A 21,819-nucleotide genomic window follows, 5' to 3' on the forward strand; every position below is an offset into this window, starting at 1 on the left:
AAGACAGTTGAACAACCACTAATTGTCCGTTCTTGAAACGGGCTTAAGAGCTAGTTGGTTATAAAATGTATGGTTTATATATAACTCTACCTTGTAAAGTTTTATTAAAACTCTAGAGGATCCGGAAATCACGGGGTAGATATTAATGAGAAAGGGATTTTGGAAAGATATATATGAGCCATTGATTTTCCATTCAATGGTTGATATTACTCAAATTGTACCTTGTAGAGTTATTTTAGACATCTAGAGAATCCAAAACTTTTTAAAAAAAAAACTTTATTGCGAATGAGTCACAAGGTCAATTTAAATTACAAATGAAGGCGTGAGATTCGAACCTAATATATATCATACACAAGGCCCTCAATCTCTATACGAAGATCTCATTGGTAATGTTGTTAATAAAGGGGTAGAACTAAGTGGTGATTTTACTCATGGTCTTATAACACTCGTGGTTGTGCATCTAGATATACCTAGAGCTCTTACACTCGTAGTTAGCCAATAATTAAAATTTGGAGGAATGGAGTTAGAATCATCTGGGGATAAGATTTTAGGGGGTTGAAATAGAGTTAAACTGGTACGACATTCTATAGCAAAAGAGCTCAACCAAACATTGCAGTGGAACTTCATCCCAAAATTTCCAACTAAACACACATTTTCTTATATACGAAGTATTTACATATAAATAAAAGGGGTGTTTGGTAAGAGGGATAAGGATTTTAAGGGTGGGATAAGGATGGGAAATGGAGATTGGGATAAAGATAAAAATAAAATATAAGTTTTATTCCTTGTTTCATGAATGACAAGATTGTCTTTTTACCACTTATAATTCTTATCTCTTCGTTATACCACCACTCCGAAGTATTAAAAGACGTTTTAAAGAAAATATTATGTCATACAGTGTAGCGCTCTCCTCCTTTGATTTGACACATGTCATTCCATATCATCCACATGTAATTCAAAATTAGAATTATGTAATGTATTTATTAAAGGATTTGAACCCAATACCTTATGATTTGTGCACTAATGACTTATTCAATTGACTATCATCATGTCAGATGTTATCTTTTGCAAACGGAAAAATAGTAAATGACAATAAATAAAGAATAGTTGTTTTAATAAAAAAAATAATGGTTATTTTTGCAAAAGGCATAATTAATTCAAAAGCTTTTGTGTAAGACCGTCTAACTGTTAGACCACTTTTTTGGTACTAACTAAACTAGTGTAAAACATAACTATAAGTAATAAAATCATAACTAATTGAATAACAAAATAGTTAAGGCATAAAGACAAATAGTTAAAATTTTGAGTCGAATAGTTATTATTTTCGAACAAACTTATTAATAACTAAAACTCATAAAATCTTAACTAATCAGTTTCATTGTTTAACTAATTGGTTCAATGTTTAACTAATTGATTCGGTTGCATAACTAATTGGTTTCGTTGCTTAACTAATTGAATTTCAAACTTAACTATTTGGTTTCAGCGGTTAACTAATTAGTTAAAGTGCAAGCATAAAAGTGGTCTAACCGTTAGACCGTCTTTCCTAAAAGTTTGTATAATTCCAATTGTTCACGTAGTGACTTGAGACATCGCCCGATCCTAAAAACTAGTTAGATTATTTTATCCCAGCCTACTCCCTTATCCTTCTTATCCCTCTAAACAATATCAATAAAGTGTGCATTTTTTTCACCATAGAAAAAGTAAGTTTCAGGTCCAACAAGCTCAGATAAATTGCATTTAGGTCTTATAAGATATTTGATGCATATTCTCTCAAGTTTACTCTAATCAGTTTTAATAAGTTCAACTTTCATCTGGCGAAGAGAACGCGCCCTAAGTCTCTTTTCGATTCGACTATTTTTGTCTGAGCATATGTTATATGAATTTATTTGAACTCATCCTATTTATTGTAAAATTGTCTGAAAAGTTATCTTGACTTAATTTATTTTTCTTGAACTTATCTTATTTAAGTAAAAATTCAAAATAAATCGAATAGAACAAGAATTTTGACAAGATAGTGTTTTTTTTCCAGATAAATTATACCCGAATATGATACTCCTTATACTCACATAATTCCGGATAAATAATTCCAAACAAAATAAGTTAAGGGGGTGTTTGGTTCGAACGGGGTAAAGGGAATGGAATCAACAAATGGAAAGAGGGGGAAAGGAAAGAAAATCCCTTTGATTTGGTAGGTTGTTTGGGTGGTATTTCTATTCCCTTCTCCCTCCTTCCTCTCCTTCTTCCTCTCCTCCCTCCTCCCGCCGCCGCCGCCATTCCTCTCCTCTCTCCTTCTTGTCCTTCTCCCTCCTATCGCCTTGGTCGTTCCCTTTTCTTCTCTTTCCTTCCTCTCCTTCTCCCTCCTCTTGTCGCCGCCCTTTGCTCTCCTTCCTCTCCTTCTACCTCATCGTGTCTCTGTTCATTTCCTTCTCTCTCCTTCCTCTCCTTCTCCCTCCTCCCGCTGCCGCCCTTCGCTCTCCTTCCTCTAGCTCCTTGTCCCTCCTCCCGTTGCCGCCCTTTGCTCTCCTTCCTCTCCTTCTCCCTCCTCGTGTAATCGTTCCAGGCCCGGCCTTGAACATGTCCAAGGTGGGACACAGAACAGGGCCTCACATTTAAAGGGGCCCAAATTTGTGATAAAACTTGCTGAAGGCCATAAAAAAATGCGATCAGCCCATGACTTTATGGGGCCCTTCACTACTTTCTCCCCTTTGCGTTTGTCTTTCCCAATTCCTTGGCACTGTTTGCAGTCAGTCACTTTTTTTGTAGTCAGAGACTCAGAAAAACTTGCAGAGTAGAGCTCCTTTTTGTGTTTAATTTCTTTATTACTGTCTACTTTTACTGTTTTTTTTTAATTTACCACAATTTTCAAAAACAATTGTGCTTTAAATTTTCTAACGGTTGATGTTGGAAAAAAAATTAAGGGCCTATTTTTACATGAGCACAGGGCCTCCATTTAGTTTGGGCCGGGGCTGAATCGTTCCGCCGTTCTTCTATTGTGATTGCAGGTGGTGGTTGCCTGGTTGGTTTCGAAGTGTTTTGAGGGTGGTGGTGGTGGTTGCGAGCTGAGGGTAGCGGTTGTGGTGTTTGAGTTGGGTGGTGGTGTGGTGTATAAGTTGGTCAATGTTGGTCAAGGAAGATGAATTGAAGAGGATTTTGGAGGTAAGGTTGATACCCTAGGAGGATGGGGAATCATGGTAGAGAAAAATTGGGGAATAATAGGGTGAAGGGAATGATTGAAATAGACAAACAAACGACAACAAAGGAAATGAGAGGTGTTGATTCCCTTTCCTTTTCCCAAAGAGCCCCAACTAAAGATGGCTGTGGGCCGGGCCGGCCCGAAGCCCGACCCGACACGAAAAAACACGGCCCGGCACGAGCACGCAAAAAGCACGGCTCGACACGGGCACGAAGTCGTGGGCCGTGGGCCTTACTTTTTTGGAAAAAGCACTACATGGCACGGCACGACTCGACCCGGCACGACAAAGCATGTTAAATTTAGTGAAATTAGCCTTAGGCACGACGGGCCGGCCCAGCCCTGCACGAAAGCACGTGGGCTTGGGCCAGGCCTGGGCCTTATTTTTAACTTTTCGGCCCGGCACGAAACAACATGGGCCCGGCACGGTTAGGCCCACAACCTGTGGGCTCGACACGAAGCACGGCCCAGCCCGCCCCACAGCCATCTTTTCCCCAACCAAACGCCTCCGAACAGTGAACCAAACAAAACTTAACGTTTCTCTAACTTTATCTCACCTTTGACTTTTTAGCCTTTGACTTTACCAAAGTGCGTAAATCTAAGTATCTAACTACCCATCTACCAGAGTACCAGGACAGGAGTCCCAATTAATTTTGGGAAGTAACGCCCGCCATTGAAGTGCTTGTAAAAACAAAACTTGTGATTTCCCACCTTCAGCTTCCCCTACCTTTTCCACTCTCTCTCCTCATCTTTGAGAGAGAAGATGAGCGCGAACTGGGATGAGTGGGTTGAAGCAGCGCTTTCCAAGTTAGAATCTTTGAAACTGTTACGTTCTCTTAGACCCATCAATGTCTCCAACAATTCCTCCAATTTTGATGGCCATGCATACCATGTGTTCGACAGTTTGCGCCAATGGGATCGAACTTCTGTAGAAGTCACGATTTCTGATTCAACTTTCCGAAATTGGCTCAATGATATTCCTAGTTGCGGTATTTTCTATCTTCCCTTTTTTTTGTTCTTGGGTTTTTTCTATTTTATTGCTCAAACTTTTGTGGGTATTTCAAGAATTGATTTTTCCTGTTAGTTGTTCGAATTAATTGTACAATTTTGTGATTGAAAATTGAGCACATTGTGCTTGTATGTGGTGTAGTGGATGAATTGCATTACTTGGGAAGTTTCAATTTGTATGAGAAAAAACAATGTGATTGAATGGTATAAAAAAGATGGACTTCGAGGTGCCCGTTCGAAATTGATTAAAGAGTAATCTCGTTAGTAGGTTTTTAAAATCGAACACATTGAGCTTAAATGTAGTTTGTTTGGGGATTGCATTATTGAAGGAGTTATCGATCTTTCAAAAGATTACTGAAGTTGAAGCAATAGGAGGGACTTTGGAAACATACTTATTCAGTTGCTTCATAGGAGGCAGTCACTAAAGAGGAGTACAATAGCTGTACGTTGGTTAGAGGAGGGGCCGAGGGGGGATTAGAACGCGGAACATAATCTATGGAAACTTCAGTGTTAAATGTTAACAATTAGACTAACACCTTATTGACTTGTTATTATTATTGAATTGCTCAGGAGCTATTGAAGTGCCTAAAGGTGAAGAGGGTAATGTAGTAGGAAAATCATGCTCTCGCAGTGGCAAAAAGCTACTGCTGTTCTCTGGAAATGATTATTTGGGCTTGAGTGCACATCCCACGATTAGAATGGCTGCTGCTAAGGTGCTTTTGATTATTATTTTTCATATAATTTGGAGTCCTTAACTTTTGACATTAGAGGTGATATTTTGAACCGTTTTTCTTAGGCAGCTCAAGAGCACGGGATGGGTCCAAGAGGCTCTGCCTTGATATGTGGTTACACAGATTATCATGGGCATTTGGAGGCAAGTTTAGCAGAGTTGAAGAAGAAAGAGGTGTGTTTGTTCATGCTCCTCAGTTAGTATTTATGTCTAGTCAATTTTTAGTAGCTTTTAAGCTAGATTTACTAACACTGAGTCCTTAGAGTTTGATTGCATGTGAACCTAATAAGTAATAACCATGGAAGTCTCATGACAGTCATGTAATGTAAGTTCGATTCATTGTCGATACTGGTATTTAGGATGCTAGGCTAATGGAATTCTGTTTTCTTATGACTGACTATTATACATGAACTTAGATGTTAGGTTGGAGAATTGTCCACTTTGCTTTATGTATGATACATTGATGTAGGATTGTCTCCTTTGTCCTACTGGTTTTGCTGCGAATATGGCCTTCATTGTTGCAGTAGGAAGCATTGCCTCTCTATCGGCTTCTGGCAGAATACCTGCTAGAGCAGAAAAAGTTGCTGTCTTCTCTGATGCCCTTAATCATGCATCAATCATTGATGGCCTCCGCCTTGGTGAACGACTACATTGTATAGAGACGTTTGTCTACCGACATTGTGATATGTCCCATCTTGATGCACTTCTGTATGTCCTTTCCAACTCTATCTATGTTGGATTGCAACTAAAAAAGCCTGTGTAGTTCATATGATTTGACTTCCCAGCTGTTGTCTCTCAGATCAGATTGTACAATTTCTAAAAAGGTGGTTGTGACAGATAGGTCAGTCCTATATGCTTTTCCCTTTTTATCTTCCTTTGGTAGATATTAGTCGATTACTTTGAGTTTAAAAGTAAATGCCTGAAGGATTTCATGCATCTGTATTTTACTTCTCTCATGAGTGATGGCTGATTATGGTGCAATGGCAGCTTGTTTAGCATGGATGGAGATTTCGCACCAATGACTGAGCTAGCAAAACTTCGTAAGAAGCATAGTTTTTTATTGGTTATTGATGATGTAAGTGCACACTTTTTGTTTTTGCAACAGCATTCAGGAAATGTACATACAATGAATGATACATAAACTTTCTTTAACGCTGTTGCAAATCTGCAACTTCAGGCTCATGGAACATTTACTTGTGGCGAAGGTGGTGGGGGAGTGGCTCAAGAGTTTGATTGTGAAAGTGATGTTGATATATGTATTGGCACTTTAAGTAAGGCAGCAGGTTGCACTGGAGGTTTCATAGCATGCAGGTATCAACTTCAAAAGTATAAGTTTTTTGGCTACTTAAATAGAAAGTGAAGATGCTGCTCACTCATAGAAGAAAAAACAAAAACGACCACCACTGAGTGTGTGTTGTGCTGTTGGCATCGTAAAAAGAGACTTATAATTTGATATATGCCATATCCTTATTAAAACAAGTCTATGTTACTCAGACTTTTTGGAAGTGTTAAACTCGTAAAAAGTATCCAACAAATCTGACAGAGTGTATTTCAAGGATCAAACCAAGTATCTGTATTAATTAGAGTTGTTGGGTGTGTATTAGAAATTAGCATAGCAAGGTAATTGGTGGGCTTGAATAACAAAGTATCTAGTTTTGGCCAGTTAGAGACTTTTCCCTGTAGAGATATCCTGTATTCCTGTTATAGAAATGGAAAACTTGTTGACCCATAAGAGGCTTCTTCCATTTTCCTGCAACTTGACACCTCTCGTTGGCTGATGAAAGTTTTGTCATCATAGGGATTTGGCCCGTCATTTTATTTATTTAGCAGTCAAGAGTCAATTCTCTTTGTAGTAATTCCATTTACTTGCAAAAGTTAGCTTCTTTTGATATTATGTACCCTTGGCAACTTTTCAAAAGCCATACTGTTATTTCCTCTCTTTTTCTTCTGTCCATTGCCTTTTGTGAGTTACTTATGCATCACATAATTTTTTTAATGACAGCAAAAGGTGGAAACAACTTGTTATGTCCAGGGGTCGATCTTTTATATTTTCCACTGCTATGCCTATACCAATGGCAGCCGCTGCCCATGGTAAAGTGACTTTACTCTTATTTCTCTTGCTATCTTGTGTGTTGAAATCCAACCGAAAATGATGGTGTCAGTTATTTATGCAAATTTAGGGATTTCATGGTAAAATAAGCAGTTTAGTTTATTAGTTTCATTCGCAGCTGCCGACCTTATTTCTCTGGCCATCTTTTGTGTTGAAACCCACCTGAAAATGATGGTGCTAGTTGTTTATGCAAGTTTAGGATTTTGTTGTAAAAAAAACAGTTTGTTTTATTAGTTTGATTCGCAGCTGCCTACCTGCTGTACACGAGTAGATTTTTCTTGAGGTATAGTAGCTAAGGATACACTATTCTATCTGAATCTTGAATGCACATAATGGTCTTCTAGTATCACCATTACAGTTTAATTTCATAATATAATTCAATACAAAACATATATTCTCTCCTCCCTTTAAACAAATTAACATCTACTTTTTGCATGGAGTAAAGCTCCTTTTGTTTTGATGGAAACAATTTTCCCAAAAAAATGATTTTCCCATTTTCCTTTGTTTGTTTTGTTAAGGATGTGTCGCTGGTGTCACTTCATTTGACTTATACATCTTCCATTTTGACTCTCTTACTTTTACTTCTTGCGTTTTTTCTAAAAGCTATTTTGAAATGTACTTATTTTATTTATTTTAACTTTACTTATTTTTATTATCCCTTGTAATATAAATATTTTCCTCTTATCTTACTTTCATTAATTCCACTTTCTCCCTTTTCCTTGTTTATTCTTTTAATTTCCCCGCTCCTTTCTGGTTTGATTGGTCACAATGACGATCTCCTATGACGATTCACGTTAGCCGACCCCAAATCATTTTGGACTAAGGCTTTGTTATTGTTGTTGTTGTTGTTGTTGTTGTTGTTTTGTTAAGGGTGGAAAACTATTTTTTTAGGGTAAAACCAACTTTCCCTTTGAAAAGAAGAAATGTCACATTTCCACTCTAATCATTTACATTTCCTTTTCTCTCTTCTCATTCTCACTTCTATGTTCTTTCTCTTTACAATTTTTTTTTATAAGGAAACAAACAAAGGAAAACAAATTTCCTTCAAAAAATGTTTTTTGTTGAAAGAAACGGAGCCGAAGGGGAGAGTTAGAATTGTGGTCAGTGGACCGTGGATGCGGGGGATTCCAACTTTAGAGAAAATGTAGAGAAGAAAAACTTACAAGCTAATGTTAACATCTTTGTGGAACATTCCAAAATGGAAGATAACTTGTTTTCTGGAGAAAAGGGAGTACTTTCAAGGTGTTTGCAAAGTGTATAAAAATATGGGTATATATGGTGTTTATGTATTTCAAATGCATAGCATTCTCTCTACAGTGTAAGGAAATCTAATGACATTACATCGCAGCTGCCACTTTTGTTGCTGAAAAAGAAGGCTGGCGTAGAAAAGCAATCCAAGAACGGGTGCAAGACTTCCGAGATCTCACCGGAATCCCAATAACAAGTCATATAGTCTCTATTATAGTGGGAAGTGAAGAGAAGTCCTTGCTAGCCAGTCGGTAAGTACCCTTTTGCCCTTCTGTTTTCCAGCAAATTACAAGCAGCTCTTGACTATTCAACCTTGTCATCCTGCAGGCATATGCTGAAATCTGGGTTCCATGTTACTGCAATTAGACCACCAACTGTCCCTCCTAATTCATGCAGGTTTTCAGTTTTTTTCCTTTATTACTGACATTCTGTTCTACATTCTGAGTTTCTGGGTAATTTTTTAGTTCGAGTTGGCTCACCAGTAAGTTGTGTTGTGTTGTTTATTTGTAGACTGAGAATAACTTTGAGCGCTGCACATACAAGGAAGGATGTAAAGAAGCTTGCTGATGCGTTGTCCCGTTGCATAAACTTTCAAGATATTGATGTTGAAAATACAGAATTACTGGCAAAGCTCTAGAATTTTGCCTTCTTTTAGAATCTAGAATCAATTGGTTCTTACTTGATTACAATTTTACTGAGTAGAATTTAGATCATGCTAGGTTTGGTCCTTGATAATCTTTGATGGACAACTTCGGTTGCAATGTATTTTAGGGAGAATTGTGATATGGGTTAGTCATTCTACTCACTAGTTTTTAGCCCATGCGATGCACTGAGTTGCATATTTTTTTTACTATTATATTCATATAGATTTGATATTCAAAAGCCAATTTATCTAATAAATTACTTGTTATATTATTCAAGACGAAAAAAGTGATTATATCTTTTTTTATAGGGCCGCGATAATAAAGATGTTGATGGAGAAGTTGGAGGAAAAATAAAATGAAAGTTAAATAGATACATATATTGATGAATAAATAGATGTTATGGATACTAAGTGTTTTTGTAAGGAAATTTTGAGAAAAAAATACCTTTTAGGTTGCATTTTTGTGAAGAAACACCGTTTAAAACTTTTTGTGAAAAAACACATACTTCGTATATGTTAATATTGTTACATAAACACACCTTAAGGCATGTTACATACACACCTTGAGGCGGCATTATTCCAACCAAAAAGTCTAAGTTTTTGGGCAATGATTTTCATTTGTTCCTTTTAACTATGTGCACCGTTTCCTATGATAATTGTCAATAGTGTAATAAACGTATATATTTGAAAGAAAAAAGTAGAATTCAACGCCCAAAAAGTTGATTTTTTTGGCCAAAATTCGACTTTTAAGGTGTGTTAATAAAATAAAGTAAAATAAGCATATAAGGTCTTTTCTCACAAAAAATGTGATATAAAATGTATTTTCTAACAAATTTCCCTTTTTTTTAAACTAATATTTAGGAGAGGCTATAGTTTTAAAAAATATGACAAGTTTCTTGTTTTAAAATATGATGCAGATGAATGTACATTATGAATAAGTATAATTTTTTTTAGTTAAATAAAATTAAGAACAATCAATTAATGTCAATATGTCTTCCTGTTTTAAAAAAGAAAAATGTGACATGCAAGTTTTCCTGTTTTAAAGTATTCGTTTAGGTCTGAGGATATTACCGTTAAAACAAATTAAGCAAGTTAAATAAACAACTAATGTCAATATGTCCGAGTGGTTAAGGAGACAGACTTGAAATCTGTTGGGCTTTGCCCGCGCAGATTCGAACCCTGCTGTTGACGTATTTTTTGCATTATAGTAATCGTACCTCATCGCCTGAGAATAACAATATGTGGAAGTCAGAAAGTGTAAGTGACTAATTTATTTTAAGTTTAATAATACAAAAAATTTAAGTCCCACATCGCCTGAGAATAACGTAATAATAAGTCATAACAAATTACTTTTTTTTTTTTCACTTATATTCTCCATTTGTGATGCAAAAGAACTGTGTGACATTATCTTGAACTGATATACTCGACTCAGTTGACTGTATGTAATTTGAGAACTAATCTTGTTAAAATTTGAGTTAAATAAAAATAATTACAATAGTTTGATATTAAATACTTGAATATAATATGAGATAAATATTTGTGCATAATTTATTTTTATAATTTATTTATGTAAGGGTGATTCAATATAAAATTTGGTTAAACATCTTAGTAAACTAAATTTAAATTTAAAATGGAGTAGTCTTTTGTTATGTGTAAGAGCAAGATTACCGCTGGTTTGAGCAATAGTCTGAGCAATAGTCTTATTGAGTATTAACTTAAGACCTCCCATTTAAGTGGAAGAGTATGACAAAAGTCTGAGCAAGAGTCCTGGAATTCCAAGACTCTACTTAAGACGTTTAAATTGTAAATTCAATCTTAATTATTATTTTTTTTTATTTTTTTATTTTCATAAATTTTAGGAGTCTTGAATGAGTACGAGGGGTGAAGTGGAAAAATTAAGTAAATCTGAGGTCTCGACAAGAATCTGATTAATAAAAAGATGATGTGGAAGTCTTAGCTTATACTTCAGCGCTAATCTTGCTCTAATACTCTTTTTTTATTGCTAGATCTAGGTAAACTTACATGAACTAGCCTGCTAAAAAAACGTAATCATAAATAAACCTAAATGAAAATGTAAATGGAAAAAGAAAAATTAAGTATAGTTTAGTTTCATTAGAAAATTATTAAAATGTATAATTATGGTAGGCATTAAAGTTTTAATATAGGGTATTAATAAACATAACTTATATAGTTTGAATTTCTTAAATATCATAGGTTGTATTATTGGATTAATGGTTAAAGTTCTAACTTATGAACATGATGTCATGGGTTCAAGGATTGATGTTTGCATTTCTTCATCTTGTAAGAAAATATTATTTGTCGATGTGGCTATGCCATGTCACTTGCCATCTAATGGTGGCGACATGTGGCGAGATGACATTTCTAATATGACTATAGCTGATTTTGTATTTCATTCCTCACCACTCCGCTTTAATAATATAGATAGATATACTAATATGATTATAGCTGATTTTGTATTTCATTCCTTTCTGTTTTAGTAGTCCGATTATCACCGTGTAAGCATTATATGCCATATCATAATATTTGACCTCCTAATTTTGCTAATTTATTGTCTTTTATCTTACAATATACGAAGTATATGAAAAGCGTTGATGAACAATTTTATGTTTCACGTGACTCTCTTTTTTCTCAGCGGGTTTAAACGTTAAAATATTTACCAGTAAGTTATGTCATAGTTACATGTTATTCTTTTTAAAAGAGATACTCCCTTCATATTTATTTAATAGATACACTTGGTCGGGCACGAGTATTAAGAAAAATAATTGAATGAAATAAAGTAATAAAACAAGTGGGGTTGAGTAGATATTTTAATAAGAAAAACAAGTGGGGACCATGTTATTTTAGGGAGTGGGGGGTTGGGGGTGGGGTGTAGATATATTATTTAATTAGATGGTGGGGTTGATAAGTTACTAAAAATGGCAAGTGTATCTCTTAAATAAATATGGCCGGAAAAGACAAGTGTATCTCTTAAATAAATACAGAGGGAGTATAAATAAATGAAAAAGATTGGACCATGATATATTCATACATAAGATCATAAATGTTACCGTTACAATTACTCGGGGCATTGACTGATCCCGAAAACTAGTGTTATGTTAAAACTATGTTTGGCACTCATGTGTCATGTCTAATTGTCTTTCGTTTGTTTTATCAAAAAAAAATTTGTCTTTCGTTTGTAATAGCCCACTATAGGTTTATGTATGCAAATATATAATTTATACCCTGCTAATTATCACATTAGTCAATATGTCCGAGTGGTTAAGGAGATAGACTTGAAATCTATTGGGCTTTGCCCGCGCAGGTTCGAACCCTGCTGTTGACGACGTTTTTTTGGTTTTTGACATCAAAACCCAAGAACTGGGAACGACGATTTCTAGTCATACAGGGAACAAAATGTCAAATTGCTTAATTGGACGTAATTGACACTTCTGAGTTACTATTTTTATGTTTGAATATGAGAGAGCAATCAAAGAGGACTAGATAATTGTTCAAGCTTTGTAAAGGAAGATAAACGAGTACAATGATTGCCTTTATGACAGAAATATAATGCTTGTTCTATTGCTTGAGAGCTTGAGTTAACTTGTGTCTTCTAATGTAGTTGCTACGTCTTTATATAGGTGAAGTCCAACGGCATTATTAGTTGGTAGGATCCCTAGAAGATAGGAGTCCGTTGGCGACCGTTGTCTCCATGATCTCTGCTTGTCTTCAACCACTTCCGAGATCTTGGATGGTTTATTTGACCTATTCTGTTTGCTTGACGGCGCTGCGCACCTTGGGCCTTGGGCTTGGATCTTGACCTATCTTTTCTTAGTCGCTTATCTATTGTCGCTGGTCACTTGTCCCTTATCTATTGTCGCTGGTCACTTGTCGCCTATCCTTTGTCGTTGGTCTTCTGTCGCCTATACCTCGTCGCTTGATGTTGTGTCCGACCTGTTCATCCGACACGACGCTACCTGCGACACGACAGTACCTGGTCGATACGACATGATCAACGTCAAAGCAGTTATGTCGTTAGTCCAAAAAGTGGGATAACACTTTGTAATGAGGCAAATCCTTTATCTATCCTAGAACAGAAATACGAGGATGGTAATACACATACGGCATAACAAATGGTTTATAAAATTCAAAAGTTACGATTAATGAATCCACTACAAAAACGTGTACCATTAATGACGGGAAATCTCGTCGCTAAAGGCCAATAAACGTTGATTAATGACGGGATTTCCTGTCGCGAACCCGTCATAAAAAGGGGTCGTCGTTAACCCGTCATAAAACAATTTGCGACGGTTGTTCCCGTCTTTGTTTGGTTGTTAGCCCCGTCGCAAAAGTCTTTTGCGACGGAATTTTTGACCCGTCGTAATTAGGTTGTCGTTAAAGATACAAATTCTTGTAGTGATCACATCTACTTTCTCCGTACTATTAATATGTTCTATCTTAATATAGCTACACAAACCAGAAAATATACCGGAGTATTAAACAATATGTGACTCGTATATAATAATATCTTAATTACAATATTACAATTACGAGCATACACTTAGTGTTAGAATCCGACATTCCTTTACTTGCATTTCTCTTATCTATTATTTTCTATGATCTTTCTAATAGTTTTCTAGGCTTTAGAGAGAATTATTATGTTACTGTCATTCCAGTGTTCACTGGCAGTTTTTAGCTAATTCAAAATAAATATCTATGAGGGGTATGGACCAATACCTCTCATCAGAAGTTGACTTTGCTTAATCACTTGCATCGTTGTTAGCCTTTATAGATATTGTGTTGTCGCATGTTTTTAAGTTTTCCAAGACTCAACAAAGTCTCCCTCAAAACAGATACATTATAGTCGTCGGTCCCGCACTCCCGCTTGTGCCTGCTGTGTGCACACAAGCGCCCCGATCTACCCTCACTCTTGTCGCCAATAGGCAAGAGTGCCCATTCTGAAGCAAGCATCCGCTCGTGCCCCGAGCCTTGAGATTCACTTTCCGCACAAGACTTGCATCCTTGTTGCCCCATATGCAAGAGCGCGTCGCACGATCCGGTGTCAAAAAATTTGGGCCGTGGCAGTTGGTATCAGAGCCAAGGTTTAGAACTAGGCATCAAGAGACCTAAGCAAAAAATCTAAGATGAGATTAATCGAAGAAAGACTAACTTGGCTAGAGGGCAAGTCAGATAGTTGGACCCGACTCGAAGAAATTGTGATTAGCCAAACCAAAGAATAGAGAGACTCGAGAATGCGGTCGACGAGCACATGCAAGAAAGAGAAGGACTATATGAGCAACTTAGGTTTATCAAAGGGCGCACAAGCTGAAGATGCACAAGACAAGTGTGCGACCCTGATGCGCGCTGCAAGGACTGAATCGGGTGGGGGTGGTGCGATGAAGATCATGAAGGAAATAGTGCCCTTGGTCCAAGTATGCATATAATATTAAGTCTAATAAATGCGGTTCAGTATTAATAGACAAGTTAATAATTCAGTGAGATCAAGTGAACTTAATGCCTAGCTAGAGGCCGCTTCAGTTCAAGTGGAATTAATTATATTAAATCCACAGCTTACTCTTGACTGAACCCGTAGGGTCACACAAATAGTACGTAAACGGATCAAGTATTTAATGGCATTAAATACTCCATCTATGGATATTCGGAATCGACGGATCTTGGTTTCAGTGGGAGCTAAGATCGTCACAAGCAAGAAATGAATACTCCGGAAACGATGATATTGCCGGAAACGGAAATATGGATCGTATCGGAAATATGAATATTATCCAAGTCGTAGGTGTTGCCGGAAACGGAAACATGGTACGTATTGGAAAATATTAATGGAAATGGAAATATTGCCGGAATCGGAAATATTGCCTGAAACAGAAATATTGTCTGCATCGGAAACATTATCGGAATCGGAAAATAATTTCGGAAACGGAAATATTAAATATTTGTTCGAAACGGAAATTAATTCCGGAATTGGAAATATTAAATATTGGTCGTATCGGAAATGAATTCCGGAACCGGGAATTTAATCGGAAGCGCATCGTAGGAATTAAGCATCGAACGAGGCTTGCCAGAAGAAGGCCCAGCACGAAGCCAGGCCCGCGCCGAGCAAGCCAAGCGCCCAACACGAAGGCCACAGCCTCGCTAGGCCCAGCGCAAGGCCAGGCCCAGCAAGGCCGTAGGCGCGCGCGCTGGAGCGTGTGCTCGTGGGCTGCGAGGCAGCGCCCACTCGTGTGGGCCGCAAGGCCTGCGCGGGTGTGTGCGTCCCTCGTGGTCGTGCGACACTCGTGTTCGTAACGAATCCTAATCCTATCGGAATTCGTGCAATGATTAAATCCTAATCCTAATAGATTAAATTTATTATTTAGAGTTCAAATAGGATTCTAATTAATAAATCCATATCCTAGTAGGATTATAATTCCTTTCCATAAACTCTATAAATATAGGCCTAGGGCACATATTTAATAGACGGATTATTGAAGTATTCACGGTAAGATTTTTAAGCAAAAATCAGCCAAACACTTGCACCCAAATAGCCGAAAATCTAAGGAACCTTAAGGGCGATTCTAGTTGGTCAAGCTTAAGGCGGATCCGGACGTGCTGTGGACTATCTACAGAGGGACGACACTTGGAGTCCTAAAGAATTGTTCTTGTTCGGTTCGGGCGCAGCTAGGGAGGGCACGCTACAAAGTGTATGCTTCTAAATTATGCTATATGATTATGTGTAAATAATATGTTTCCTGGCAATATGGTTTTTCCGCATGATTTATGTTTATTCATATGTATCATAACCTAACAGATCAAACCTCCAAAGCCTCGAGACTACAGCGGCGCTAGAGACTCGAAGGAAGTTGATAACTTCCTCTTCGATATGGAGCAGTATTTCAGAATTTGTTAGCTGAGTGAAAATCTAAAGGTGGATATCGCAACCATGCATTTGTCGGATGATGCGAAGCTATGGTGGCGCACAAAGCACGCCAATATCGAAGAGGGGGGAGTAAAGATAGATACCTGGGAAGAGTTCAAGAAGGAACTCAAAGATTAGTTCTACCCCTAGAACACCGAGTTTGTTTCAAGAATTAAGCTACAGAAGATCCACCACAAGGGCTCCATACGCGACTATGTGATAGAGTACTCGGCTTGCATCACTACTAGAAAATGTATATATAACGACAAGATGTTAACGATGGAGTCAATACTCTGTCGTTAATCACATAAGCGCACCAACATATGACGACCGGGAAATAAGGTCATCGTAATTAGTGAAAAAAGAAATAATAAAAACCTAAATATAAAAAACTAACCGTCGTTGTTTATCTTTTCATTAGCGCCATTCCCCTTCAAAGCCCGTCTTTAATTTCACTTCCCCTTCAACTAAAACCCTCGATGGCTCGATTGAACTAGCCTCCAATTGCGATTGACCAATTGCGATTCTCAAATTATACTCGCCTCTAGTACTTATAATTCTTGATGGGATAAAGGGTTTGATTTATCCTCTTTGTTTAATTGATTGACGGAATTGGGTTCAGATTAAGCTTTCAAATTCGAATATCGAATCAATTCCGGTTAGTTCCCTATTTTCTTTGATTTGTACAATTAATTCAAAGCGATAGTTGTTGTTAATTGAACTAATACTTTAATTTAAATTCTTATTCAATTGTTATTGCGGCTTCAAATTTATTTATGAAAATTCAAGGCGAAAATAGGTTATTTGATCTCAGTTGGGTTATTGAATTTCTACTGTCTGATGTTGTTATTTATTGTCTATTTGCTTGCTCTGTTTATGCTTTTTTTTTGCTTGTTAACTTTTCCCCCCTTTTGATATTGTAACGCCATATCAGCCTTCGAAACGCATGTTATGACGGCTTGCAGGAATGCTAATATTAAGTATTTGAATTAGGATTTTGTTTGAATTTCTACTGTCTGATGTTGTTATGTTATGACGGCTTGCATGCTTGTGATTAGCTCTTCAAGTAAGGAGGAGTTAGGATTTTGTTTTGAATGTAAAGGTAGAATTGAATTGTTATCATCCCTGATTTACTATTTTTACTTATCTGAATGCAATTTAAAATATGTGATAGAATTTGAACGGAAAGTCCCATCTAGAATCCCTTTGTAATGATGCTTATGGAAGAATGGTGTTGCTTGGTATGCTGCGTACGTTGAAACATTTGGTTCGCAATGGAAGCTTGTGTCTTTTGTATAGTATTGGTAAAATTCTAGTATCCTCTGTGCAGTTTGTAATTCTCTTGCTATCTTTATTTAGATTCTTTTTATTCTATATCTCAATGCTAGTATGCAGGACTCCATTTCTTTGGTCTTCTTCTGAATCTACAGTTAGTTAACTGAAAAACAGGATTGCGTTCAACCTAAAATAGGATTGTGTTCAACCTGTTAAGCTTCTAAATTCAGCTAGTGCAGACCTTGAGCGAGTAGTAATTTGATGGACCTCTTTAATGTTCTATATGCTAGTGCTAGAAATCTCTTGTTCCAGATGCATAAAACTAATTTAGGTGTTTGCAGATGTAGACAAATTCAGACTGGTTATTCATTTACAGAGGCAGTCGCCGCTCCCAGTAGTTTATTTGGATTTGATATAGAAAACATATCCGTACCTGTCACATTATCTAGGGAAGGTTATTCATTTACTTCACTCTTTTTTAATCCGCGGTATCTGTTACAAATCTCGTCGACCCCTTTTACACGAATCTTGCTAGCATTTGATCAGTATTTTATGCATACCGTATTTATCTAAAGTCTAAACATTACCATGAAACCTATTGTTTCCTTTCCTACCCTAGAAGTTTAATTTACAAATTAAAGATAGGGGGCGTCTTGGTGATTCAAGACTCCCTCTTCCGTGCTGCTATGATAATAGAATCTCGATGTGTTAGACTAATCTGAACTTCCACAATGTATGTGAAACTGTATACACATGATATATGGAGGCTGAAGCTAAATAATATGTTGAATGACTTTGTACATGAAAGTGAGTGAAAAAACCAATGCTATAGTTGCTTGGTTAAGTATTATGTCCCTTAGTGTGAGTATTGCAGCTTCACTTTTCCCTGCACCTGAAGAGCTATTTTCAGAAAAATAAACATATATAGATGTTATCTCTCATCACATTTCTGATTCTGATTTGGTCATAAACTGATCCGAAGTTTGAGTTTACTTATTCTTTTAAGGAAGCTAATTTGTTACGGAGTATTTATGTAACCGAAATATATTTAGCACACAATTCCTCTACAATTTACTAAGCTAGTTCTTTTGTTGCTTTTCATAAAGCATTAGACCTTGTTATGACAGGGTTGCATGTGTTGATGTAGTGTTTTCGTTCTTTCTGTTGCTAAACCTAGTAGTCTTGCTATAGTTTTGGAACTGGGAGCTCTATGTATTAACTATAGAGTTTTCATTCATATATTTGTATAGTTTTTTCCACACAAGAAAGCATAAAGGCTTATACAAGCTTTTAAAAGTCTCATATAGTCGTATGAGTTCTGCTCTTTGTTTTAGTGTCTCAGGCATGTTGCAGGTTTGATCTTTGTAGATTTCTGCTCAGCTGGTCAGCAGGTTCTGCTCAGGTCAACAGACTTCGTGGTACTCGGTCTCTTGCTGGTATGCAGAGTTGATGAAGTGTTGTAGTAGCTAGTTTGGGTGTTCATGGTGGGCTTGTTCTGGTATGCAATACAAAGGTTGTTTGACTGCTGGTTATGGCTTGTTCTAGTTTAGGTGGAAGTTGGTTAGTTATCTTAATATCAGTTGCAACGCTGCCAGGATAAGTGTCTTTAAAGACAAGCTGACTTTCCTACAAGAACCTGATGTTATATCTGTTAATTTTTACGGGTGAATATTCCTTGTCACTAACTAAAATTCTTTACCTGTATGTGATATGATTTTATTTTTCTTCTTTTGGGAAGCCCTAGCTATAACATAACTATGACTCATATTCTAATAGTATCATCCCTCATGGACATTGAATTTACTGCTCTCTTTTTTAATCTATGATATCTTTTAAGTATCTGTGTGATGCTGGCTTATCTGATTTGTGGTTTTGTTATAGTTGATGAAAGTTTCAGAATTGGCACTCTAAAGAGGGAATGGTTTATGAAGAACAGGCCATGCCAACACATGAGGCACTTCGAAGGTCAACATATATATGAAATGGTATTGTCTTTAAAAGGGTGAGTAAGGGTCATGCTACAAACACGGGTGGCCAATATGGCTATGTGCCAGATTCAGATAATTTAGATGCTATTAGTTCTCAGAGCCCTTTTAGAACTCTACCTTCATTATCATATCAATATGACAAGGTAAAAAATTTCTGTTCTTTGATCTCTGTCTCTTTGAATTTATGTTTTTTGTCAATTGGTGATTTGGTGTAGGCAGAAAATCCCTGATCAAGTTTCGAAGTTGTTGCAGATTTCCAATGACCTACACTTGATAAGCTTAATGATCTTAATGCATTTAAAGAAGTGTTTCTACAACGCTTTTCAAGAGATGGCACTCCAAGATAGAACACTTCAACTAGTTATATTTTATTTTGTTCTTTTAGATTGAAGAATTACTTATATTTTAGTTTTTAAGAATTAAAGGACGAGGGGATGTGATTTTTTGTTTCACATAACTTGAAATTCTATTGTCAAACATATTTTGAGTAATGAAATTTTCATTTGTTTATGATTGATTTATAGTTATCAATATTGTTTCACAGGGAAAATGTAGGTGCTTTTAAGGACGCAAATAATAATGTTATGAGTGCAATATTAATGACATAATAGTTGATCGTTATTGCAAAAATTTCAAACTTTTTGACAGTTACGGAAGGACATTTTACAAAGGATTTGTTGGTCGTTATTGTTTAATTAATAATCGTGAATAAGTATCTAACGACGGATTACCGTTTCGTCGTTAATAATTAACGACGGATTATTGTTTCGTCGTTAACTTTTAACGATGAAATTGTAACTCCGTCGTTAATAAATAACGACGAATTATGATTTCGTCGTTAAAAGTTAACGACGAAACGATAATCTGTCGTTAATGATTAACGACGAAACGGTAATTCGTCGTTAATAAACATTAATTATTAACGACAAACATCGTCGTTAAAGCCAATAACGACGGAACCTGTTACAACGAACATCATGATCGTCGTTAAAGGTTTTAACGACGAAAAGTAAGGCTTTTAACGACGAAATTGTTCGTTGTTAAATGTCATTTTTCTAGTAGTGCATGTTGGACATTCGCGACATGAATGAGAAAGATCGGTTGTTCAACTTTGTTCAAAGGTTGAAAGAATGGTCGCAGCATGAAGTTCTGAGGGCGAAGGTTGACACACTCTCGGCCGCCATGACTGCTGCAAAGCGACTAATGGACTACTCCGCAGGGAGGGGCCATCGCTCGGAAGAAGAACCAAGGGGGACACCTACAAGTTTGGAGGGCCCGACTCCAAACTCACCCAAGAGTGCGAGAATTGACTCAAGGGTGTCGTCCAGCTCAGTCGGGGGATTCAAGAAAGGAAATGGGGGGAGGAGACTCGCAGAAATCCTGGTCATCACCTTCCCTATCCACAAAGGAATCCGAAATCAGCACGCCCGCGGGAAACATTAGTAGGCTTAACTGTTTGCTATGACGAGGCCCACACAAATGGTGGGAGTGCAAGGACAAAGGGGAGATCGACAACCTACAGAGAAAGTTGTCGGCCATGTCCGTAGAGGAAACCCCGAAAGAGACAGAAGAATAAGCATGCAATGAGGACGATGAGCCCCGCAGAAAGAGTTCCGTCTACATGATTTATGCAATGGGGAAAGAGGCCCCAAAGATAAGAGTGGGCTCCGCGAACATGATGTATGTGGACCTCTTGGCGAATGGGAGGAATGCTCGAGCCGTGGTCGACTGTAACACCCCCGATTTACTAACTAGAAATAAATAAGAAATAATATAGACTTTATAAAAATATTGCGGAAGCTTATAACTAGATCGGAGGCATCACCGCCACACTTGACCACATTGTCAAGTGCTAAGGCTTACAAAACTTAAACTATTACAACTTGATTACTAGGTGGTCTATTTACAACTGAAAAGTATTAAACTGTCATAAAAGACTATACGATAACATTTGAGCTCCTTCATCTTGAATTGCGATCTTTCACGATCAATCTGCTCCAGTTAATATTGACTGCTCACCATAGAGGACAAATTCCAAAAGGGTCGTCGCAGGGCCACCATAAGAAAAAGACATGGCCGCAAACACACATAACAAATAAACACACACGTCAGCAAAAAGCTGAGTAATCACCTGTTACAAACAGAAACATACTAAAATAGAATAATAAAGTGTCATGTAAATAATGTAGTATGAAACTACATTTCAAGTATGATCCCAAAAATAAAACTAACTCCATACTATACGGAAACTATAAATCTTCTCTTCATATGAACCTCAAATATATTGATATGATCTTTTCCTCTACTAAACGTACTCAAACCAATAGGTGCCATATTTGCTCTTTGTTCTATACCTAGCCTTGGACATGGGTAATTTGAATAATAAACCAACAAGTATAAAAACTTGAAACTCTCAATAGCTACTAGAAAGACTCTCTGAGTCAAGGCCACTTTTGGACCAAATCCCACTTTTGGAGATATGAAGAAAAATAAAGATTGTATCTTGCTCTTCTACTAATGGTTATCATCTCCTCACCAACATGCCAAGGACTAAGGTCTATAACGTCGAGCCTCTAACCAAGAATATATAATTACCCTCAACCTTCTTTTCATAATATGATCAATACGATTGATACCCATTCCGGGTGAATAATCTATACTTTTAAATATTGGCACAAGATCCCCAAAGTATATGTATACACCATTGCTCGGTCTAA

The 21,819-nt window shown here is 36.9% G+C and overlaps 1 protein-coding gene and 2 non-coding genes across 4 annotated transcripts; all 3 read left to right on the top strand.

The window, feature by feature from the left end:
• The first annotated feature begins 3,807 nt into the window (after positions 1-3,807).
• On the top strand, positions 3,808-9,206 carry LOC110801181 (8-amino-7-oxononanoate synthase). Of its 2 annotated transcripts, XM_022006507.2 has the most exons (11): positions 3,808-4,179; positions 4,769-4,911; positions 4,995-5,102; positions 5,398-5,636; positions 5,728-5,769; positions 5,916-6,003; positions 6,106-6,239; positions 6,931-7,019; positions 8,387-8,537; positions 8,614-8,682; positions 8,797-9,206. In XM_022006507.2, exons 1-11 carry the CDS (start codon positions 3,954-3,956, stop codon positions 8,921-8,923), a joined length of 1,416 nt encoding a protein of 471 aa, XP_021862199.1. In that variant the 5' UTR covers positions 3,808-3,953; the 3' UTR covers positions 8,924-9,206. The 2 variants fall into 2 exon arrangements, with proteins under 2 accessions (XP_021862199.1, XP_021862200.1); XM_022006508.2 differs by lacking the exon at positions 3,808-4,179 and having other exon boundaries at positions 4,771-4,911; positions 4,999-5,102.
• An 832-nt stretch (positions 9,207-10,038) lies between these two features.
• TRNAS-UGA (transfer RNA serine (anticodon UGA)) lies at positions 10,039-10,120 on the top strand. The gene has a single exon. It is a non-coding gene; the product is annotated as a tRNA-Ser (tRNA).
• A 2,070-nt stretch (positions 10,121-12,190) lies between these two features.
• On the top strand, positions 12,191-12,272 carry TRNAS-UGA (transfer RNA serine (anticodon UGA)). Its single transcript has one exon. It is a non-coding gene; the product is annotated as a tRNA-Ser (tRNA).
• Positions 12,273-21,819: the final 9,547 nt, after the last annotated feature.

The sequence above is a fragment of the Spinacia oleracea genome, chromosome 1 (assembly GCF_020520425.1).
Source record: "Spinacia oleracea cultivar Varoflay chromosome 1, BTI_SOV_V1, whole genome shotgun sequence".
Classification (NCBI taxonomy): domain Eukaryota; kingdom Viridiplantae; phylum Streptophyta; class Magnoliopsida; order Caryophyllales; family Amaranthaceae; genus Spinacia; species Spinacia oleracea.